At 44.1% G+C, this 25,123-nt stretch overlaps 1 protein-coding gene across 1 annotated transcript in view; it reads right to left on the bottom strand.

Moving 5' to 3' along the window:
* Positions 1 to 25,123, bottom strand: part of LOC103183255 (transcription factor IIIA) — a 41,085-nt gene that overhangs the window by 986 nt on the left and 14,976 nt on the right. Inside the window, exons 2-9 of the mRNA XM_042334423.1 lie at positions 9,226 to 9,235; positions 6,199 to 6,299; positions 4,754 to 4,850; positions 3,040 to 3,128; positions 2,438 to 2,511; positions 1,585 to 1,668; positions 914 to 1,143; positions 305 to 358 (exon numbers count right to left, since the gene is read on the bottom strand). Of these exons, the coding sequence (XP_042190357.1) occupies positions 305 to 358; positions 914 to 1,143; positions 1,585 to 1,668; positions 2,438 to 2,511; positions 3,040 to 3,128; positions 4,754 to 4,850; positions 6,199 to 6,299; positions 9,226 to 9,235 (739 nt within the window). The remainder of the gene's footprint in view (positions 1 to 304; positions 359 to 913; positions 1,144 to 1,584; positions 1,669 to 2,437; positions 2,512 to 3,039; positions 3,129 to 4,753; positions 4,851 to 6,198; positions 6,300 to 9,225; positions 9,236 to 25,123) is intronic.

The following is a 25,123-nucleotide window of genomic DNA, read 5'->3' as shown; positions in this document are numbered from 1 at the left end:
TGTGTTACCTAGATAAAAGTGAAGTTAGTCTATTGATCACCATTAGCTCTTCCACAACCACTTTGTGGCGTCAATCTATCTCTGGCACAATGAAGATTTTTATAAAAATAGTATTCTCCCCAACCTATTTAAGGTGATTGTAGGGATCTGAGGATTATCACTGCATTCCCAATCATGCTACACTTGTAATTGTATACCGTCACTTAAGATGGTCACTATAATAATTAATCATGATTAATACTTGTTAGATACTTCCACTAACACATTTTTATATAAAACTTCAATCCTGGTTTAAAAGAGGTACCTTCAATTTCGGTTTTTCAGGATCGTGAGTAACAGTATGGCGTTCCAGGCTTTGCTGAAACACAAACACACATTTAAACATTCTATAGCTCCGGTACAACTGAAGCACCCTTGCTAAATGGGCAGCATTTATTCCACTTGATATAATCATATTCAAAAGGGCAGTTTGTCTATAACAGCCTTAACATGTGAATTTGGTCAGCGTGATAGGCTATAAATTTACACCAAATACATGTCAAAATCTGTTCTACGTTCTGCAGTGAACCATATCTCTTAAATGTACTTAAGAGTTTGATCTATGCTTTTAAAATGTTATCAGGTTAAATGTACAATATTCATATTTAATTTTTTAGCAGGTTGGTATAGATGATTATTTTTGTGCTTTTAATTGTTTTGTTAGCAGATTAAAGGGATAGTATTTATATTTAAAATGGACAGAACAGAAACACAAATATCTCTAAAATATGAAATATCCCTAAAAAATCACTTAAACATGGAATCTGTCAAGTCAGTGAGTGATCAGAGGCAGGTAGATGTTTCCAATGTGCTCCCAATAAAAAGGCTTAAACTGGATCTAATCTTGTCAACTAAATAGAAAATCAATAATTACTTTCATTGCAAAGCTCTTTGAACAGCCAGGATGTTGACATGCAAAGGGTTTTCGTCTCTCATGGTGGGAGAGGATGTGGCTTTGCAGATTGAACGAAGTTGTGTAAGTTCTTGTGCAGCTGTCTCTTGGACATCGGAAGACCGTCCTTTCCAGACTGTGAGTTTTTAGATGCTCCTTAAGAAAGCTTCTCCGCTTAAAATTCTTATTGCATTGGTTACAAACAATGTCTTCTAAAGTAAAAAAAAGCATAAAACAGTAAATATGCACCCTTTATCACTCTGCTGCAATAACAATAATGAATCTTACACTTTAACTCTTCACTTGCTTTCGCCAGTCCCCTATTTGTCTTATAGAAACAGCTCAATGAGTCACTGTCACTAGTTAGTTAAAAGAAATGTACTCAAGCAGACTTGAAAGGTGATAGCCAACTGAGCTTTGCCAATTCCCAATTATCAGGAAAAAAATCTTTAATTTCCAACTGAATTATTGGTACTGGTTAACATGCAGTCTTGGAAAACAAATGCTTGTATTTAAATGGCGCCCTTGATGCAGGAGAGTGTCTCGGAGCGATGAAGTCTATAGACTATTGATGGGACCAAGGAATGAAATTTTGTGTTCTGCATTTTTGCGCACGAGAACTGTAGAATCACAATGCACATTGCTGAGGTTACCTTGATGTTGCTCCTGTTTATGCTTTCGTATATCTGTCCAGGTTTTGCCAACAAATGGACAATCTTCCACTTTACATCCATAACCTGTGAGACAAGGTGGTATTTGAATCATATTTTCACATCTGACCCATAATCATTTTACTATTCGGAACTCTGAGGTCCGTGCCCTCTCCCGTTCCAGGCTTTGTAAAGCCCCTTCCTCGCTTGGCTCCATAAGCTCCCCATCCCCCAGCTGATCGAGGTCAAGATCCTTATCCTAACCAAGTCCCTTCATGGTTTCACCCCACCCTACCTCTGTGACCACCTCAAACCCTAACAACCCAGCCTCTCGCTTTGCTCAGTGAGCACCGACCGGACTGCTTCATGTCCCTGCCCTGACCACTTACCATCAACCTTTCTGCCCCCAATCCTTCCGATTCCCTCCCTCACTTTGCTCAAAGTCCATCTCAAGACCGTGCTTTCGGTCATATTTCCCCTCCCCTCACTCTTGGCTCTCACCTCCTGCTTGGGGGCCCAGTACTGGAAGTGGGTTTGAAGGTCATATGTTTCAGTTTTATGATAACGTGGTGTGGTATTTTATGGACCCAAACATTGTGTTAGAACAGTCTTCATTTTTTTTTAAAAAACACGACTAAACTAATTTCTTCAGTCAGTTCACCCAGTGAGGAGTGCACTACTAGAGACCAGATAGTACTGCTTGTTCTGATTAGCCCGAGTGACAAAAATGACAGTAATGGAGAAAACATTTTATAATGATAGGTACAGAAACAAGCCATTTGGCCCAACCAGCAATTCTAACCGCTGATGCAGTTATCTTGGGAAGAAAGGTTGAAACAAACACGAGGACACTCACCCACATGAACCTTCTCGTGACGTTTCAGTTTGCTTGGGAGACAGAAGCGTTTATCGCAGCCCTCATAACTGCACCTGTGAGCAGGATAAAGAAGAACTTGAACTCTTTAACTCACTTGATCTCGTCCTCCCACAATACCTGCCCTATCTTCTTACACCATCAGTACTAAAAAGCTCAGTGTCCTGGGCCTCAAACATCCTTCCTTGTAACTCATTTTAGTTGTTAACCATCTTTCTGTGTAAATAAATACTTTTTGGTGTCAGCTCTAGTATGCCCTCTTGTCTTGCAGTCTTGATGTATCCGCAAGTATTATTCTTTTTCCATTTAGTATCTTATAGCTTTGAAGACTGAAGAGTTGCAGCTTTTTAGGCTTTTTTGGCATTTCTATTAAACAACACCTCCACCTACAAAATACAGTCACTACACTTTACAGTATATTTGGTGAAGCACTTTGAGATATCCTCCCAATGCGCTATATCAAATACAAACATTATTATTATTACAACTACCAAAAAACAAAAATAGAAGTCGCTGGGAACACTCAATAGGTCAGTTTGTACTTTATTGTAAAATAAATGTAGTTAAAAAAACTGGATACGTACTGGAATGGAGGAACATTTGTGTGCTCGTACTGATGTACCTTGAGGTGTTGATGTTTCTTAAATGATCTGCCACATTCTTCAAACTCACACTATAATGGCCAAACAAAAAGTCGTTAATCACTAATGACTCAAATCCAACACTGATGAGAGAAAATGCATGATTCAACTCGTGGAGTCACAACTCTTAATTACATTTAATACACTGAAACAGCTCAAGTTTGAGTTTGCATTCACACTAGCAGCAACTCCCCATAATTAGCATATTGTTCATATACCTAGATACATCCATCAAAATGCAGGAATATCGAATTTCAGAAGCATGGAAACTAACAGCATAAAAGGTCATTCAGCAATCAATCCTAAACTAATACCAGCCCATTCACTGGATCTCACTAGTAACAATAATTTAGCTTGCATTTATACAATACGATTTAAACAGCGCCTTTCACTTCAGAAGGATGTCCCAACGCAGTTTATTACAGCACTTTCACATCCTTTCACATAAAATTGCTCACTCATCCACGACTGTTTGTGGCACACTGCTGTGCAGAATTGGCTGCTGCGATTCACCCACAAAATATACAGTCAATTCACTTTATAGTGTAAAGTGATAAAGCACTATATCAAATGCAAGCATTATTATATTAATATAAAATAATATGAGCGTTTGAGATTGCATCTTATCGCAAGTTTCCTTACTCCACACTCCTAATAATAATCCCTCCAAAAAACCAAAAACAATAATTAAATTGGTCATTTTCAATCTACGACTGTTTGTGGGACATTGCTGTGCGCAATTGGCTGCCGCGTTCGCCCACAAATATACAGTCAATTCACTTTACAGTGTGTTCTGTGAAGCGCTTTGGGACGTCCTCCCGACGTGAAAAGCGCTATATCAAATGCAAGGATTATTATTATTATTGCTGTGCGCAATTGGCTGCCGCGTTCGCCCAAATATACAGTCAATTCACTTTACAGTGTGTTCTGTGAAGCGCTTTGGGACGTCCTCCCGACATGAAAAACGCTATATCAAATGCAAGGATTATTATTATGATTATTATTATTATTATTGGTAACAGGTCTCAAAGCATTTTATAGAATTTTTACTGGAAAGTGTAGTAACTGTCTATTTTATAGGCAAACACAATGGCCAATTTGCGCATAGCAATGTCCCAGGACACCAGGAGAAGCTACTCTTTTCAAATAGTGTCATGGGATTTTTATCATCAACCTGAACAGATTTTCAACATCCACCTGAACCTCAATTTAACATCTCATCCAAAACTGTTTCAACGTCTCTAAAACTATTTTAAAAATATTAAGTTAGAAACAAGAGAAAATAGTCAGATTTTTTTCTCCCCAAAATAGTCTAGTAATATACACTATTGATGCAGATAGCATAACTGGTAGAGAAAGTTTCTGAAGAGAAAACAGATTGAACAATACGATAAGAGGGAAGCTAAGTGACGACAATCAATAATAAAGGCACAGGCTTGCTAATGCACAGACCTAAAGTTCTTGTTCCTAAACTAACATTTTCTTATTCCCATTCCAAATACTAGTGATCAACAATTGATAATTGTCCCCTATGAAGCACAGAATATTCTCATTTGTATTTTGAGACAATAGAATATTTGTACCAAATACTAGACCCATTTGGGATTTTTGACCGAAACACACACGTTACTTCAACATAGAAAAGAGGATCACTTGCCAAGTAAATCCTTCCTCCATTTTCATGCTTTCGTCCAATATGTTTGTTCAAATTGACCTTTGAAACAAAAGTTTCAGTGCACCCTTCTTTTGTGCATCTGCATGAAATGATGAAAAATTAAAAGTGTAACCGACCCCATTTGCAGTGTTCCAACAATATCACAGCAAGCATAAGCAAATACCTCACAATTTAAAAACGCCCCACAATTATATATTTATATTTATTTTGGTGATATTCAGATTTAAGAGAATGGGATATTTCTCATTGAATACAAGAATCATCCCATCCTAGATACAGCACAGGATGAATCAAACTACAATTCCTTCTGTACTAAGCTAAAAGCGTTCTGTATTCAAACAACAAACACAAATTAATGCACGAACAAAAGCACACAAAAACACATGCAAATGTCCACAAAAAAGTTTATCACTCGCCACTACTGAACCCCTTACTTACTTTATGACTTACTTTAAAGGCTTCCCAAAAATGTATGGGATCCAAAATAAAAGCTCATATTTTTTATTTTTAAAAAAAGCATCTTTCAGGATAGATGAATTAAAAAATTTGATTGGGAAAAGAAGGGTGTTTACAAGAACAATAGCTGGCACGTATATAGCACCCTTCACTGTGTAGCATCCCGGAGCGTTTAACAGTGGTGGCGCTCAACACTGAGCCAGAAGAGCATGGAGGTGATTGTTATTACAATCAGAGGAAGATCTTCACATGTGATCTGAAAACAGAACAGGAAGGGGCAAGACAGAGGGATTGAGGCAGAGGAGGGCGGGGGGGGGGAGAAATGGGGAGATAGAAAGCACGGTCGAAGAGGAGGGTCTTGAGGTGAAGCTTGAAGGTGGCGAGGGAGGGGGCGAGACGGAGGGACTGCAGGATGGAGTTCCAGAGGGTGGGTGCAGAGTGTCGGAAGGCCCGCCCGCCGATAGTGGGGTGAGAAAGTGGGGGATGTGAAGTAGGCCGGAGCCCGCTGAGTGGAGGGAGCGAACAGGATGGTAGGGGGTTAGGAGGTCAAAGAGGTGGGGGGAGCAAGACCATGGAGGGCTTTAAAGGTGAGGATCATCTTGAACTGTATCCTCTGTGTGATGGGAAGCCAGTAGAGTTGCTGGGCAAGGATGGGGGTGATAGGGTCGCGGAGCCTTGTGCGGGAGAGGACATGGGCTGCAGAGTTCTGGATGACCTGCAGCCTGTGGAGGGAGGAGTTGGGGAGGCCGACAAGCAGTGTGTTTGCATAGTCGAGCCTCGATGTAATGAAAGCATGTATGATGGTTTCAGCGGCCTGCAGGTGTGAGACAGTATCAGAGCCGGCGTCGTTGTGGAGGTGGGGGAAGGCAGAACGGGTCATGGCGCAGATGTGGGGTAGAAAGAATAGTTGAGTGAAAAAATTTACAAGATGCTGTGAAAAATGACTAAGTGCTGCACTATAATGTACTTGCTTGAATCTTTTTTCTCCACTATGGCTTTGAAGATGTCTTGTAAGGTGATCTTTTCTGGAAAAGCCTTTACTGCAACCCTCATATTCACAAACAAATGGTTTCTGAAAAGAAGCAATATGTGATGTTAAAGTCAAACTTCCACTTAAATCCATCATCTCCAGCTCGTTTCATTTCCTGATAAAAACTTAAAAGTATTTTTTAAATTAGTCCATTCTGCATTGTAATGCTTCCCTACCACTCCCTGTATTAACCTCTCCAATCTTGTTTCCATATAGTCCATAGAACAGAGGCAGCCTTAGTCAAAGTTGCATTCTGTCCACTGACAGGAGCCAAGCAGGAAAGCCTTGGTCTTGTCGACATTCAACTGGAGAAAGTTGGCTCTCATCCAGGACTTGATGTCTGACAAGACAATCTGTCAGGACACCAGTGGTCCTGGAGTCAAAGGTAGAGGCAAAGATAGAGATGGGTGGCATCCTCATAAATGTGGAAGTTAACAATCACGACATTACTTTAAACAAAAACAATAGCAACTTGAATTTAGCTCACAGGCTTGCGTATCAGGCCTACAGTTGATATCACCGAGTGGGAACATGCAAATATTAAAGAGGAGAGAACCCAGGACAGAGCTCTGAGGATCACTGAAAAAATAATAATGCTTGCATTTGGTTTTGCACCCCTCATGTCAGAAGGATATCTCAAAGTGCTTCACAGGATATAGCATAGTGTAGTGACTGCGAATTTTTATAGGCAGACATGGGCAGTCAACTTGTCAATAGCAATGTCCGACAAGCAGTCATGAAGTGAATGACCAATTTTATCTGGGGGGTTGTGGGCTAGAGAACCCAGGACAGAGCTCTTGAGGATCACTGGAAAAATAATAATAATGCTTGCATTTGGTTTTGCAGCCCTGAGCTGGACACTTGCGAGGGCCACAGCTAGAGCAAAGCTGGGCAACACGCTTAGAGCGGTCAGACATAGCACCTCATCACGTTGTCAAGATGTCTCAAAGTGCGCATCATAGAATTTTACTGTTTGCTGCGGTGACTGTGCATTTGCTTCAAGGCATTTCACTGTGAAGCATAGTTACTGTGAATTTGCTTCACACGATTTTATTGTATGAAGCAAATACACGATTTTCAGCGCTCCAGGATCCTACCCTGCATGAAGGGCAGCACAGTATGTAAATACAAGTTGTTGTTTGTGTTTAGTGTAGTGACTGTGTATTTGCTCCGCCTATGGATCTCCATCCCACAGTCAGCTCGCCTCGCTCCCTCCCTCCCTTCTTTCAAGGCACGTCCTCTTCGCTTGTGCGCTCGGTCACCCTCCTACCCCCACGCTCCACTACTCGTGATCCCAACTCGAGTCCAAATCCGTGACTGTCCAGCGCCTCGGGATGTCCTCCGGACGTGAAAGACGCCATACGAATGTAATTCGCTGCTGTTGCGGTTACAGCACTCGCCTCGCGAACGAGAGACCCGGGTTCGATTCCCGGCAGAGTGAGTTTCCTCACTCCGCACTCCTGCGTTCTCCCAGCAGTAACTAGGAACACGGTTGTTTTTCCGGGGGGAGGGGAGGTGGGGGGGGAGAATAATCCCTTCAAAAATAAATTGGGTCGTTTCAATCCACGGCTGTTTGTGGGGACCTGCTGTGTGCAACCAACCGGCTGCCGCCTTCCGCCCACAAAATATACAGTCGCTGTACTTTACGGCGTAGTCTGTGAAGCGCTTTTGAGAGGTCTCGAAGACGGGATAAGGCGCTGTATCAAATGCGGGGATTATTATTGTTAATAATAATTATTATTAATAATAATTGTTATTAATTACTGTGATTATTGTGAGCGGTGCTGCCCCGGTGTGGGGGCCCTGTGGTGTGGGGCCCTGTGGTGTGGTGTGGGCCTGTGGTGTGTGGGGGGGGGGGCCCTGTGTGGGGGGGGGGGGGCTGTGGTGTGTGGGGGGGGCTGTGGTGTGGGGGGGCCCTGTGTGGGGGGGTGGGGGGCTGTGTGAGGAGGGGCCTACCTGGCCTGTGTGTGTGTGTGTGGGGGGAGGGGCCTACCTGGCCTGTGTGTGTGTGGGGGGGGGGGGGGGCCTACCTGGCCTGTGTGTGTGTGTGTGTGGGGGGGCCTACCTGGCCTGTGTGTGTGTGGGGGGGGGGGCTACCTGGCCTGTGTGTGTGTGTGTGGGGGGGGGCTACCTGGCCTGTGTGTGTGTGTGGGGGGGGGGCTACCTGGCCTGTGTGTGTGTGGGGGGGGGGGGCTACCTGGCCTGTGTGTGTGTGGGGGGGGGGGGCCTACCTGGCCTGTGTGTGTGTGGGGGGGGGGCCTACCTGGCCTGTGTGTGTGTGGGGGGGGGGCCTACCTGGCCTGTGTGTGTGTGTGTGTGGGGGGGGGCCTACCTGGCCTGTGTGTGTGTGTGGGGGGGGGGGCCTACCTGGCCTGTGTGTGTGTGGGGGGGGGGGCTACCTGGCCTGTGTGTGTGTGGGGGGGGGGGGCCTGCCTGGCCTGTGTGTGTGTGTGTGGGGCGGGGGGGGCCTACCTGGCCTGTGTGTGTGTGTGGGGGGGGGGGCTACCTGGCCTGTGTGTGTGTGGGGGCGGGGGGGCCTGCCTGGCCTGTGTGTGTGTGTGTGGGGGGGGGGGGGGGGGCTACCTGGCCTGTGTGTGTGTGGGGGGGGGGGGGCCTGCCTGGCCTGTGTGTGTGTGTGTGGGGGGGGGGGGGCCTACCTGGCCTGTGTGTGTGTGTGGGGGGGGGGCTACCTGGCCTGTGTGTGTGTGGGGCGGGGGGGGCTGCCTGGCCTGTGTGTGTGTGTGGGGGGGGGGCCTACCTGGCCTGTGTGTGTGTGGGGGGGGGGGGCTACCTGGCCTGTGTGTGTGTGTGGGGGGGGGGGGGGCCTACCTGGCCTGTGTGTGTGGGGGGGGGCCTACCTGGCCTGTGTGTGGTGTGTGTGGGGGGGGGGGGGCCTACCTGGCCTGTGTGTGTGGGTGGGGGGGGGGGGCTACCTGGCCTGTGTGTGTGTGTGTGGGGGGGGGGCTACCTGGCCTGTGTGTGGGGGGGGGGCTACCTGCCTGACCCCCTCCCCCCTCCCCCACCCCTCCCCCTCCCCCCCCCCCCCTCTCCCCCCCTCCCACCCCCACACCCCCTCTACTCTACACCCCCTCCCCCTCCCCTACACCCTCCCCCCACCCCTCCCCCTACACCCCCCTCCCTTCCCCCACACCCTCCTCTAACACCCCCTCCCTCTACACCTTCCCCACACCCCTCCTCTACACCCCTCTCCTCTACACCCTCTCCACAACCCCTCCCTCCTCTACACCCTCCCTCTTACACCCCCCCTCCCACACCCCCTCCTCTACACCCCCTCCCTCTCCCCTACACCCCCTTCCCACACCCCCTCCTCACACCCCTCCCTCTCCTCTACACCCCCTCCTCCACAACCCCTCCCCCTCTACACCCCCTCCCCCTCCTCTACACCCCCTCCCCCTCCTCTACACCCCCTCCCCCTCTACACCCCCTCCCCCTCACCCCCACACCCTCTCGCGCACACCCCCTCCCCACACTCCCTCCCTACACCTCCTCCCCCTCCCCCACACCCCTCCCCCTCCTCTACACCCCTTCCCCCTCCTCACCTCTCCCCCTCCTCTACACCCCCTCCCCCTCCTCTACACCCCCTCCCCCTCCTCTACACCCCCTCCCCCACACCCCTCCCCCTCCTCTACACCCCTTCCCCCTCCTCACCTCTCCCCCTCCTCTACACCCCCTCCCCCTCCTCTACACCCCCTCCCCCTCCTCTACAACCCTCCCCATCCTCTACACCCCCTCCCCCTCCTGTACACCCCCTTCCCTTCCTCTACACCCCCTCCCCCACTGCAACCTTCCCCCACTGCTCCCCCCTCCCCTCCCTCTACCCCCTCTACAGGATTTATTGTAAAGCGTTACGACTATATTTTGTGGGACGAGTGGGTTCTCCCAGATATCACGTGTCAGCTCCTCTCTGTGATCAGCTTAATAATTAATACTTTAGGATGTGCATCAAGACAGTAGAACGAGAGGACATAGTTTTAGGGTTGGCACACGGCCAACTTCAGGAAAGACACCAGGAAGTTTTTCTGTACATAACGCCAGGCAACATCAGCTAAGGACCGAGATGTGGAGAGACACGAGACATGCTGAACAGAACAACTTGCGATTTATATTGCGCTCCTCACGTGGGTCGCTTCTCAAAGCGCTTAGAAGAGAAACCTCTGCAGCAAACGGAAAGAATAACAGAAAAAATGCAAACTAAATGCTATTACTAAGCCGGTTTTCTTACTCTGCGTGCACTTGTTTACCTCGCAGTAAGTAAGTAAGAACCCGGTTGTTATTCAACTGGCGCATTGGTTTCCGGGGGTAATAATCTCTCACCCCAAAACAATTGGTCACTCACTCCACGAGTGTTTGTGGGACACTGCTGTGCACAATTGGCTGCCACGTTTCTGCCCCCAAATACACAGTCAGTCCATTTTACCATATATTCTGTGAAGCGCTTTGAGATGTCTGAACGACATGGTAAGGCAGTGTATCAAATGCAAGGATTATTATCATTCGAGATGTCTCAAAAGCGCTTCACAGGATATTCTGTAAAGTGAATTGACTGTATATTTTGTGGACGAAATCTACACATAACTTAATTCTTTGCCCTCTGATGTCTTCTCACACTCCGTCCCTGCACACGCTGGTGCCCTTGCCAGGCAGCTGCCCCACGCTTGGCTCCCACCCTCGAGCTGGCACAACTGAGATCAGGAACTTGCCATTTGGGAGCTTTGGTTGTCAGCCCACATTCTGCCACTCAGCAATTCAGTGCCTTGGTGTTCTGATGTGCTAAGTACATGCCATCTGTGTAACTAGCACTGTCACTGCCAGGCTCTGCATTGCTCTCTCAAGTTCTTTCCTCCTAATAGTTGGCAGGCGTCTTGAGAGCAAGCGATTCCCGCATACTAATGTTGGTAGCAGTGAGATCCTAAAGGGCAGAGTAACATAATGAAGGTGGTGTGAGTAGGAGAGGGTGGGGGAAGATACCAATAGAATTTTTTNGGTGAGCAAGTTTGCCCCTACTCACCCCTGTCCCCTTCCAGGTAATTTACAAATTAGCCCAATTATGTTCAATGTGAGTTGCCCACCAGGAAGCCCATACTCTTGTACACCCAAATCTGGGCCTCAAACTCACAAGCTCACGAGGAAATCAACGAGCCAGACTGACTTCTCCATTCGGGGACCTGTGTAAACCTAATCTTAGCCAAAAGGCAGCAAAATAACTGAATAAAACAGATACTACACTTGAGCCAAAAGACTGAGAAGCGATTAAATTATTGGTCTGTTTCGTCACCTTCTACTTTGAAAAGGCCAAGAGAGATGAGGCTTCAAAATCCCTTCAAAATAAATTTGGTCACTCAATCTACGACTGTTTGTGGGACACTGGATTTCGACCACAAACATATACAGTCAATTCACTTTACAGTATATTCTGTGAATCACTTTGAGACGTCTCGAAGACGTACTCAGGCGCTATACCAATTGCAAGGATTATTATTTTTAGCATTAAGATGGCTGGAAGCTGGTTTAATCACCACACTACCTTGTTGTTGTGAGTTAGTTTTTGGGAAAGCTTTGAACAGCGGAACTCAGCTCTGTGTTTAAATCTCATTGTGGGCAGTGCACTAAAGCCACCATATTAGCCCAGTGCCCCCCTTTTTTTGCTCCAGAGAGGACTTTCCTACCCCACTACTTTTCACTAGCAGTGGTTAATGACAGTGGTTGCCAAAAAATTGGCCACTGCATTACATGACCATTGGAAAAGAGGCATTTACAGATCTGGTTCCCCAAATACTGCCATCAGAGGAAATGATAGAAACTAACTGGGTAACTTGGATGATAGTATCCAGAGCAAATAGACTATTTGGCTTGAGAATTTTTTTGTTTGCCTCAGTTTGTGTTTCAACACTGTCATCTAGTGACCGTGATCTGCAACTTCTTTCAAAGTTTTTGGGAATGGTGCCTGAGGACAGCTGGTTCTTGGAGTGTAATAATAATCCTTGCATTTGATATAGAGCCTTATCATGTCCTCAAGATGTCTCAAAGAGCTTCGTACACACTAGTGATCGGATGTTTGAAAAGATATGGAGAAATATTGACTTGTATTTCTCTTTTCTAAATCATACCATCTGCAAATATTCTGCTATTGTATAATAGCTTTAAACTCACTCTTTATCTCTCCTGTTTCAGTTTATTCACTGGAATTTGATCCCCGTCCCAAACTATCCGCCACTAGGGCTTGGTTCATGGTTTTATAACACATGACGGGAAAAGGGAGTGACATGATTCTGTTTGTAAATCATGTTGTAAAAATGCCACCTTACAGGAAAAATATTTTACCTAGAAAATAGCAGAGTTTATTTTACCTGGTTAAAATACCCTGGTGTACCTTCTGAATGAATTATTGCCCACCACACATTGGGCAGGCAATTACCATATATTTGCCCGTTTTTTAGGAGGACATTAAAGATCACATCTAAATCAGATTTCCTACCTAACGAGAGCAGAGGGTTTCTCCTGACATCCTGGCCAACAGTCCTCAGGAATAGATTAGTCATTCATCTCATAACTGTGTGTAGGACCTGGCTGTAGTTAGAATGTCTGCCACTATTCTCTACAGAAACAGTCACTGCACTTGACAGTAATTTCTTGGAGACGTGATAAAGCTCTTTAAAATTACAAACTTCAGATCACTGGCATCCAGAGGGCAGTGTCTGAACGTCTTGAGGAGGGGCAAATTTCTAAGTTGGAATAGCAGATTGTCCCTTGGAATGACACCTGACTGACTAAACAGGAAAGCTCGATGGGCTGAATGACCTCTTCCACTTTCTGTTTTTCTGTATTTCCTAAGATTACAGTGCAGGAATTTTGATCACACTATCTGTTGGTGTATCTAACACGCTTATGAAGTCAAATTAGCTGCCACGTTTCGTCCACAAAATATACAGTCAATTCACTTTGCAATATATTCTGTGAAGCCCTTTGAGACTTCTCAACAACGTGATAAGCCGCTATATCAAATGCAAGGATTATTATTATTATCCTTTCAATTCTTCCTTTGGGATCTTGTAACCAGTAAAAACTGAATAAACAGTGCCACCTGCTGGTGAATTCTGATAATGTATCAATGTGGGTTCAGTTGGTCTGGAATGATTTATAGCATTATTAACAAGCTATTTATAATTGTGAGTTGATAATATCAATTAACGTAACAGCAGCAATCGTGCAATGGATTCTTTTTTCAGGCACGGAGCTGTCAGTTAAACCCATATGGCAAGGCAACATGAAAGTGGTCATCAAGTGTTTATAGCTATTATCAACACTTGTTTTATTAGTAGATTTACTGGAGGTAATTAACTTAACTACCTGATAAACCTGGCTTTGATTGAAGCAGTGGTTAATTCTGATACTGATCTGGGTTGGCTGATTTCACTTTTTATGTTAAAAATAATGGAGAGGTACAGTTTAACAATGGAGCCGTGATCCCACAATAAATCAACTTTGTGTTTAATGGCAGGCTGCTCGCTGAGACACAGAATAAGTAGGAGCTGACGGGCGATGTACAGAGTGTGTGGGTGTGATGCCAACTCCTACGGGACGAGGAAGTGAATGCAACCAGTGGTAACTTATTAAGTAGCCGAGAACAGTAGAAACTTTCACAATGTGCAGTCAGTATCACACTGCAGAGCAAAGTGTAACTTTTCCAATGCATGGTAACCTGGCACGGGTTCAATTTACTGTGCCTCACACATTAAACTTTGGATTCTCGCTGTGTAGCGAAAATATCAGCCCAGTTAACCCCTTCAGTGCTGCACCAGATACAAGGTGTTTTGGCTGGCACTGCTGTGTAGTGCTGTGGAGATGCTGGCCTTCTGATGAGCTGTTTAAACCAAGGTGCCACCTGCCTGTTCAAATGGATATCAAAGATCCCTTGAAATTCCAATATTTGAAAAGAGAAGGATGTTTCTCCCAGAATCCTGGCCCCAAAGCCTAAATAAGTTATTTACTTTGTGCCTGTGGCTGAGACATATTTGCCTTCAAATGCACAGTACAAATACACTATTCTACACTTGACAGAAATTACCTGCAAAGTGCTTTGAGACATTTCAGCACTAAATGAACTATTTGATTGTTATTTTCTGTGGGACAATGAGAGACCACAGCAGAAGTCCATCCCTGCCCAATAAACTGGGGAAACTGAAGGGAAAAGTGCTGAGAAACAATTGAGAAATTAGTTATTAGTTACTGTTCCTGATTAATAACTCAAAACCATTGAGTCGTTTGGAGCTCACTCAACAGAACATTAGAGATTGGCCTTTCTTTTGGCTACTTATCTACAATATATAAGCGGAAGGCTAGCAATGTAGAAGCTGCCTTAATGTGTAGCCAAGTATGAAAAATCCACACTTTGAGCTGGGAAACATTGCTTGTCCTGCAGACGTGTTTACTGTGGGAGATGAGGTGTGTGGAAAGTGACAGCTTTAACAGACGGCCACTCCTGAGCTCCACTGTTCTGCTGTTGAATCGATCAACAGCCTTTGAGCCAAGCGTGCGAAACTTGGTAAGAGAAAGGTCGAGGTCGAACTGGCAATAAATTCCTCCCCATAAGCTGCTCCCTGAAGTGGCTGTATACTGATTAAGGTAATCCCCTAAGGATTAAAGGTGTATGCTTTTTAGTGCAGTATCAAAAATACAATAAAGTTGAAATGATAGCGACACGATCCAATGTACAAGGCTTGCACACCTCCTGGTTCCTCAGGGTTTGCATCAGCCCCTAAGGCGCCTCATGGAATCTTGTTATAGTCGCTGATCTTTTTTTATTTGCCGAATGAATGGCGTTGCGTGACAGGACACTAGCTGACGTCCTGCGTTATGCTGTTTGCCAGCATTGTGGCAGGACACCGTATAGAGTATGTTAAAGGGGTTCCTCTGCAGAAGGCAGTAAATCTTGCCAAAGTGTGGCTTTATGAGTGACAGATAGTACCTCACCCATTCTCTACAGGTGTGAGCACAGAGTGTCTGCAGGCCAATTCTGAGATCGGAGCAAAGCCCAATCCTTTGCCTGATTCAATATATGTAATAATAATCCTTGCATTTGACATAGCGCCTTATCGCATCTTTGAGGCGTCTCAAAGTGCTTCACAGGATATACTGTAAAGTGAATTGTCTGTATATTTTGTGGATGAAACGCGGCAGCCAATTGTGCACAGCAGTGTCCCACAAACAGTCATGGATTGAAGTGACCAATTTATTATTACCCCCAGAAAAGCAATCGTCCAATCAACTAACAAACAGGTTCCTACTTACTGCTAGGTAAACAGAGGCGTGGAGTAAGGAAACTTGCACAACGTTTCGCCCTACTGGGAATTGAACTCAGGTGTCTCACTTGTGAGGCGAGTTCTCTAACCACTGAGTACACGTGAACTTTCTAGCACAAATCGCTGGTTAGTAAGCATTAGCAGAAACTCTAGTGTATTTATCCCTCCATCATCCAGGGCCGTTGAAACCAATTATAGAATTCCTAATACCATCCCAGCCGAGTTCAGAAAACTGAGCACAGACTAAGTTGAGCCTGGATCACTTCTGGTGTATATAGCTTCTATATTGGCAATGACTTTACCAATTGTAATACAGGGGATTTTCTATCTGGTTGCTGTTTTTGACAACAAATGCTGCACCTTTATTGCTCTTTTGCTAACTATTGTGAATTGCCAGCACAGTGTGTTTTGCATGTTTTCTTAAGGTTATATTATTTAGAGTGTCAGCCTGGTTCAGTGGTAGCACTCTTGTCTCAGAGTCAAAAGGTTGTGGGTTCAAACTTCATATTAGGAACCACACAGTCTAAGGTGGCACTCCAATGCAGTCATGGTCGCGAGTTGTATTGTCGGAGGTGCTGTCCTTCCGATGATACGTTAAACCGAGTTCCCACCTGCCTGTTCGGGTGGAGGTTAAAGATTCCCATGGCATGATTCAAAAAGAGAAGGAAGTTTCTCCTGGTGTCCTGGCCAACAATCCCCCAAATAAAATTAGTCATTCGATCCGTGGCTGTTTGTGGGACATTGCTGTGCCCAAATTGGGTGCCATGTTTTGCCCACAAAATAGACAGTCAATTCACTTTACAGTACATCTTATGAAGCACTTTGTGACATCTCAATGACATGATAAAGCGATATATCAAATGCAAGGATTTTTTTTATCCTGCTGCTGGATCAGTATTTTCACCTTACCTGATAATAAGGCAGTATATTAAATTGAACCGAGTTTAGGTAATCCCCCAATCCATCAATGTCATCTCTGCAGCCAACTCCCATTTGGTATATGGCAATAACCCAAGGATACACCAATCTACATGAATCCATAATAACACAGGATAGAAAAAAGCCTGGAAGGCAATGTGCCAACACAGTGTATTTTGCATGTTTTGTTAATGGTTATATTATTTAGAGTGTCAGCCTGGTTCAATGGTAGCACTCTTGTCTCAGAGTCAGAAGGTTGTTGGTGCATTGCTACTGCTATGTGCCACAGTGGTTGGTACTGAGCTGTTCTCACACCATGCAGAATTACAGTCAGTCCATATTAATTAATTGTGGCAGTCTGACTGTCTCTGCCTTTTTACAAAGTAATTTCCCACCCCCCAGCTCGGGTGCCCATCCAGACTGGGAATGCGCTTTGGGATGTCTTCCTGACATGAAAGGCGCTAAATCAATGTAAATTGTATTGCATCACTAAAGGTAACACTACACCTGCTATAGTTTTTTTTACTGTTTTACTTTGACATCCTAATAGTTTTACTTCGACATCAACAGTGCTAATATTACTTATAAGATCTCACTGTACAGGGAGATCCTTAAAGGGATAAAGTTTGAGGTGTTTCTTAATGCATTTCTTCCAACTACATTTTAAAAAATTGAAAGTCTGTGTTAATTAACACAAGAAACTCTGCAACTACAGACGTGTTTCCCCATTCACTATGATAATCTTCTTCATTCACCTTTGAACTATTTCTCCTCCCTCCTCTGGCCACTTGTGAGTAGGTGATTTACTCCCAGCTTTCTTCCTGCACTGCTGTGTAGCTGAGCCCTGGGAAAATCCCCCTGGGTCTAGCTTCACCTATTTAAGTAATGTTTCTGTCTGTCGAGGGCCTTGGGACGTTCTCCCAATGTGAAAGGCACTATACAAATGTAATTTTGTTGTCGTCGTTGTTGTTTCAGAGGGTCCAGAATTTTTCAATTACTAAAAACAGCCTTAATTTTGAAGCTATTTTTTCTGTAAGCTATTTAAAGAAAACTGACTTCAAAGTTAATAGTATATTCAACAATTTGCTAAGTTCTAGATGCTTTAAAATGCAGAATAGATTAAATCCAGACCCAAATGGAATTTCTCCCCAATGTGTGAGTTAGGCCCTGGTGACCCTCCTTTCAGGTAAAGAAGTAAAAGGGGAGATAAGGAGAATTGTTTTGCACACAGGGTTGTTAGAATGTGGAATGTCTTGCTGGGTGAGGTTGTTGAGGGAGAATTCATATTAACTTTCAAAAGTGAACTAGATAAATATCTTCAAGTTGAGCAATTTACAGGGCTATCAGTAACCCTGTGCATTCCTTATTCCATTACATGCTTTCTTTTCCACTCTGCTTTGCTATGTTCCATGAGCTCATACAGTAACTGGTGTGACAGCGCAGGTGCAGTGCTGGCTTAGTCCAGCAGACACCGGTCAGAAACCATAAACCATGGTCAGGCACGCACAGCAATAAACCCCCTCCAGTGTGCACTGAGGGATGTACACATCTGTCTTCTGTCTGGGTTTTCCTGAATGTCTGGCTGTAGCCACTTTTATAGAGGATTGTAAACATCCCCTTTCTGTTTGAGTCCTTCACTAACAATACCCCATCCAGCCATAAACACAAGATGTTGGTTTCAGGAAAGAGCACTTTAGGCCTCAAAGATCTTAAGGACACTGCTTTGTTTAACTGGACCACAGCAAGTGAAGTGATACAATTGGAATGAGGGACAGCAGTAAGAAACCGTGAAGAGTGAAGTACGGTACACAAGCTTCTACAGCGAACACGGGCCCTAAACAATGGGGAGATATAGTGACAGACTTGTCTCTGCTGCCCTCTTCACCCAGTCAAACTTGCTGATTCCTTCTTCCTTTGTCTATTATGTGGAGTTTTGTGGTGTTTCTCTCTTACTCATACCCAACAACCTGAACTCCCCTTGCTAAATATTACACCTCAATCACTCTTGTCTTCACTCCAATATCTATTCTCACCCACCCATTCCTCCTTGCCCAATATTTCCGTTTCCCTTACAAACTCTTCCACACCCCATGCCCTGCTCCTTTCATCTGATTAGTCCTCTTCTCCTCCCTCCCTCCGCATCTGGTGCTGTGACTCTCTCTGCTTCTGCTACTGACCCAGGTAAGCCCTAGACGTGTCACATTGGTGTCGGTTTGGCATAGATTTTAGCTCTCTTCAGTCTGTGTCAGTATATGGTGGAGATCATTATCTAGGCTGACACCCGGGTTCAGTGCTGGAGTGGGGCGAGGCAGGAGCTCAGTATTGATGGAGACTCCATCTCTCGCATCAGATGTTTAAACTGAGATCCTGTTTGCCTGTCCTCAGATGAACATTAAAGATCTCACAACACCTTACAAAAAAGAGAATTTCTCCTGGTGCCCGGCCTCCCCACATTAATTCTCAAGGTCAATTGGGTATTCGTCTGATGGCTGTGTGCGGGAACCTGCTCTGAGAAATGCCATTGTCCTACAAAAGCAGTCACTAGAATTTCAGCCCGTGCTCCTGAGTTGGGAAACATGCATTCACTTAATAGAGAAATAACCTGGACTGGTGCTGGGGGAGCTGTAAGGTGGAGTGCACATTATAATCAGTGTTTTCCTGTAGTGTCTGGACCCTGAGGCTCAAGCTTGCGACCATCTGGTTGAGAATCAGCTGTCTGCCTCCCACTTTGTTACATTTTGTGTCTGATCCACTTTCTTCACTTAATCTTTCCACAAGGCTGATTTTTAAATCTATTTCTCCTAACCAAAATCAGTTTATCGGTGGATCGATCAATTATTGGATTCTTCAAGGCAAATCTTTCCTTTTGAATGCACATACAGCACTGATTTTTATCAAATCAAGATTTGGTTCAAAATCTATTGCTTAAAGACACGAATCGTTGAGCGTTGTGCTGGTTTATATTGAAATTGCTGAGCACTAAAAATACATTATCTCCATATGCATCAGAAGCCAACAACACTAGTGGTGGCTTTTGAATATGAAACAACTGGAAAAATCCAGAGTTTTGATATGAAAGTGCCAGGAGAAGGAGCAACATTGAAAAAGTTCAGATATGTACATAAAAATGCTGCAACATAATACAGGATGTGGCTCCTGGTAATGGGAGTCATTGCCAATCAGAGTCCCGAGCAAACGCCTCACAAGTAAGAGGACCTGGGTTCGATTTTGGGGCAGGGTGAAACCTTAGGCAAGTTTCCTTACTCCACACGCATCTGTTTACCTTGCAGTAAGCAGGGACCCGATTGCTGGTCAATTGGCAGATTGCTTTCCAGGGGTGATAATCCCTTCAAAAAAAATTGTTCATTCAAACCATGATTGTTTGTGGGACACTGCTGTGCATAATTGGCTGCCGCGCTTCACCCACAAAATCCACAGTCAATTCGCTGTCCAGTATATTCTGTGAAGCGCTTTGAGACATGTCAAAGACTTGTGGAGTCCTGTAGCTCAGTGGTTAGAGCACTCGCTTTGCAAGCGAGAGACCTGAGTTCAATTCCAGGCAGAGGGCGAAACCTTGGGCAAGTTTCCTTACTCCACACACCTAATAATAATCCCTTCAAAACCAAAAACAATAATAAATTGGTCATTTTCAATCTACGACTGTTTGTGGGACATTGCTGTGCGTAATTGGCTGCCGCGTTCGCCCACAAATATACAGTCAATTCACTTTACAGTGTGTTCTGTGAAGCGCTTTGGGACGTCCTCCCGACGTGAAAAGCGCTATATCAAATGCAAGGATTATTATTATTATTATTGATAAGGCACTATATCAAATGCAAGGATTATTATTATAATAATGGGGAACCCAGCTCCCAGTATAGGTCCCAGAAAAGTACCCACCAGTAATGGTTTGCCAGAACCTAGCCATCAGTATTTGGGGCCCATAAAACAACAAAGATACACACAGTGTGTTTGACATGTCAGTCAAACAGGTGGTCAGTTATTAGCTGTGGAGGAGAGAGTTTTTATTCAGCAGCTCGGGCTAGAGCCAACAGCTGATCTGACAAATAGCCAAGTCTGGGTTGTTCCGGAGCTTGGAAATGCTTTGCTTTTATGTTCCACTTTGCCTCTGGAGAAAGACTTAACTCTGGAGCCAAAGTGGTCATATAAAAGAAGCATAGAGACCACCTGCTTCGGAAAAGAACTTCTGCCTTCAGCAAGCCTCTGCTGGCTGCCCCACTGATACAATCCAACCTGTCCTTGCAGATTACCTGAAATCACAAGGTCTCTTCAGATCAAACAAACCAACTTGGGAATTCTAATCAGGACTTCCTGTTAAAATAAACGTAATGTGTGTACAGATTATCATTTATCTAAATCTGAATTCATGAAAGTACAATATTTAACATTGGAAAATAGATACAGTAATATAATAATAATCCGTCCATTTGATATAGCGCCTTAATACGTCTTGAGACGTCTCAAAGCACTTCACAAAATATACTGTAAAGTGAATTGACTGTATATTTTGTGGTTGAAACAAAATATTGTTTCATTATTGTGTCTATAATCAGTTTAACACATCAAACAAATACTCTCACTTGTATTTGAACTCAACCCCATGTTATAACCTGGATTCCTGTGTCTTTAAATTAAGTAATCTTTCACGTGGAACTTTTGTCAAAAGCTTTCTGAAAAGCTGAGATAGTCAGAACCACCAATTGTACTGAGACACTTGAAGACCCGGATGAAGAATACCTTTCTCCAATTCACCCTCGACAAAACTGAAGCCGTTTCATGTTACAAATAGATGTCAATACTTTAACCTGGTAATATTGTTTTGCTCATTTGAATCTACAGAGAATAAAGGTAGAAACAACGCAGTTCCATTCAATTTGCCTTTCCAGTTCAAACACTGTTCTGACCTATGCAAAGCTATAATATGTTCATGGGAATATAAATCTACTGTAAGTTTGCAAATATAGTAGCTGATGAGCATCTGAGAAATTAACTGGATCAGCCTGTGCATATGTTTAGCATGTGTTTCTGTGTGCATGTGTAAACTATAACATTGGTAGTCTACCAGTGAAAGTTGTATCCAGAGGGGGTGAGTGAGAACGTGAAAGGCGCTATATATAACTCTTGTGAAGCGCTTTGAGATAATTGATGATGTGATAAGGTGCTATATCAAATGCAAGAAATATTATCATAGAATAGAATGCTCAAGGGAATTAATCCAAGGGCCGATTGGCTCAAAAAGGAGTTGCACATCAAGTTGTTATGCAGCTGTCAACCCGTGGACACAGGGTAGTGTAGCAGTTGGGATTAAACCACAGTGCAGTGTACACAGCGCAACACTTCTTGGACTAATGGCTCTACAAAGATATCAGAAAGTCAAGCTTTCATATCACTTTACACTGCAACGTTTAATGATGAGAAACTACAATGCTTACTATTAGCCTGTGAATAGAAAGTATGAGTTCTGTTTGATATTCAGATGAACCTGCAAATGGCCAAAAGCCTGCACAAAGACCTATATAGACAGATCGATTAATGCAAACACTCTGCAAAGGAGACATACAAGCTGATTACCATATTATTGCCTCTTTGGTGATTCCCCCTTATCTGATGTGATTCGCTTTGATCTGCTTGCTTGTTTTAGAGAACTAGGAATAAGAAAAGACTACAAGGAATGGGCAGGCTAATTATAAAGGGACCTGAGGGGCACAAGAATACATCAAGGTTTCTCGGAGGCTTCAAGCAATTGAGCTGACCTCAGGCTACTTTATTTCACGCTGTGACACCCAGACCACCTTTGTCACCTCTGTTAGATATGGGCACAGCGTAGAATCACTTGTTCCATTGTTCGGAGCAGGTGAGAGTAGTGAGTAGTGAACCTGTGGAACAGGCTCCCCAGGGAGACAGTTGCAGCAGGAAGTATTGATTCTTTCAAACACAGATTAGATAGTTTTTCAAGGAAATAACAATATGGGATATAGCACATGGGTAGCTTGGGACATATATGCATGTGACCACCGGGAAGGTGGAAGGCGAACTAGATGGACCTTGGTCTTTTTTCGTCCAGCATTTCTTATGTTCTTATGAGAGAAGGCCAGCATGTCATTGATCAGTGCTCTCGCCAGCGACCATTCAGAACGAATTCAAGGTGCTTTTATTTGTGGGTTACAGACTCAAGGTAGCACCTCAGTGACCAAAGTGTGACCTCGGCTAATCAGCAGCAGGGGGGGACTTGTAGTTTGGGTGCTGGATAACACAGTGGCAGGAATACAATGAATACTGTACTGCAATAGGAAGGCAAGTGACAGAGACAGAGATCATCAAATAAGAACAATTACAGACACAGCAAGAGTGTCAAAGGTCATCGTGAGGTCGCAAAGCTTTAAGATAAAGATGTGCTTCCCCAAACTAACATGCAAAACCCTGTAGGAAACGGATGTCTAAAATTCCACATAGTTTTAGCCTGGAAAAACATTTTACCTTAAAATTTCAGGTGCCACAGAATTCTAAAACATTCTTAAATTCAGTCTTAATTTGAAAGGCCATTCCCCACAGTCTACAAAATACACAGTCCCTACACTTTACAAGACTTTACAGTAAATAATAATTAATAATAATCCTTGTATTTGATATGGCGCCTTTCACATTGGGAGATGTCTCAAAGTGTTTCACAGGATTTACTGTAAAGTGTTGTCACTGTGTAGTTAGTGAATAAATCCTGTGAAGCATTTGAAGATGTCCTTAGGATGAGACGTTAAACCGAGGACCCAGCTGCCTGTTTGGTGGTTGTTAAAGATCCCATGGCTCTATTTGAAAAGAGAAAGAAGTTTCTCCCGGTTTCCTGGCCAACAATCTCCAAAAATAAAATTGGTTACTCACTCCATGGCTATTTGTGGGACATTGCTGTGTGAAAATGGCTACCACCTTTCACCAACAAAATACACAGTCACGGCACTATATCAAATGGAAGGATTATTATTTTATTATTCCACGCATGCCATTAAACAGAACAGCACTATTGCTAAATTCCAGACTAACACCTTGTCTTATTCATCATTTTTCAATGGTGAGTAGAGTTCGGTATCTTGGACCATTTGATGAAAGCCAATTGCTCTTAGGTGGTCAGTTTTTATATTTGAGTATAACTGAGCCTTGTGTGGGTGGGGGAGGGGGTTAACCATGGGGGGCATAACACACAGACCTGATCCTTCCATCACTCCATGTCCACACGCCTGCTGCATAATTAAGTGATCAGGAGTGGACTGCCATGTTGATTTTTCTCCTTCTTAATCCAGGAAAGCTTTTAAAACATGCTGGCAATTTCCACAACTGCTAGCCCAGCTGAGATCAGCTCATTGACCACAGACCAACATTCGAAACCTGAACCTTTGAGAAAAAATTCCTCTTAGGTCTATATTCATTCTATTCACGAAACGTTTTAGAGTGTCCAGAATTTGATATGTTGATGAATTTGGTCTTTTCATTTTTTCTGCAGCTCTTGACAACTGAGACTATGACACTTGTCAAGACCCACCTTCAAGACCCATCTCAAGAACCTCCTCTTCGACCGTGCTTTCGATCTCCCTGCTTCCCCCTTTACCTCTACCCTCCCCGAACCCCAGCTTGGGTCCGTAACTCTCTCTGTCCAGTGCCTTGGGACATCCTCCCAATATGATAGGTGCTTTACAAATGTAATTTTGTTGTTGTTGTGTAGCTGTTTCGAAGTCGTGAATTGTGTCTTGGTTCTGTTTGTGGACCTTCTCCACTGTGGGTGGCAGAGAAAAGGGAGGAGGATCCATACACCACCCAATATGAAAAGTCCATCACTAGCCACAAGCAACTGAGCAAGAGGCAGCTGGAGGCAACTTTGATCTCAATGGTTTTGGTCTTGGGCATAAAAGTCACTTCTGGTGGCCAATGTCTTGACGACCAGATCAGATTCTCAATTACTGTACAGCACTGGAGCTGAAAGCAGCTCTGCCATCAGGGAACGGCACTGCAGTAGGTGTTCGATTGGCTCATTTAGTCAACTTTCCCACTGGGTCAGAAGGTTATGAGTTCAAGGCCCAGGTCAGGACTTGCGCTCATAGTCTATGCTGACATTGCAGTGCAGTGCTGGGGGAGTGCTGTATTATCGGAGGTGCCATCCTTTGGATAAGACAGTTGAACTATCTGCTTCTTCTTCAATTGGGTACCAAAGATCCCATGACACGATTTTAAAAGAGAAGGGAGTTTCTCTCGGCGACAACAATCTGCCGTATAAATTTGTTATTCCCCTCGTTGTTTGTGGGATTGAATACGTGCAAAATCTTTGCTGCATTCGCCTAAAAAAGCAGTCACTACACTTACACTTATGTGAAGTTACCGTAAAACCGTTTGATATATTTTAACATTAAGTTCTATACAAATGCTTGTTCTTCTATAAGAAGATCTATTTTTCTATCACATTTTCTGACGGTGTCATAATAGTAATCCTTGCATTTGACATAGTGCCCTATTACGTCGTCGAGATGTCTCAAAGCACTTCACAGAATATATTGTAAAGTGAATTGACTATATTTTGTGGGTGAAATGCGACAGCCAATTGTGCACAGCAGTGTCCCACAAACA

This window comes from Callorhinchus milii, unplaced genomic scaffold (genome assembly GCF_018977255.1).
Source record: "Callorhinchus milii isolate IMCB2004 unplaced genomic scaffold, IMCB_Cmil_1.0 Scaffold4, whole genome shotgun sequence".
NCBI lineage: Eukaryota > Metazoa > Chordata > Chondrichthyes > Chimaeriformes > Callorhinchidae > Callorhinchus > Callorhinchus milii.
This window is presented reverse-complemented; position numbering and strand designations above follow the sequence as displayed.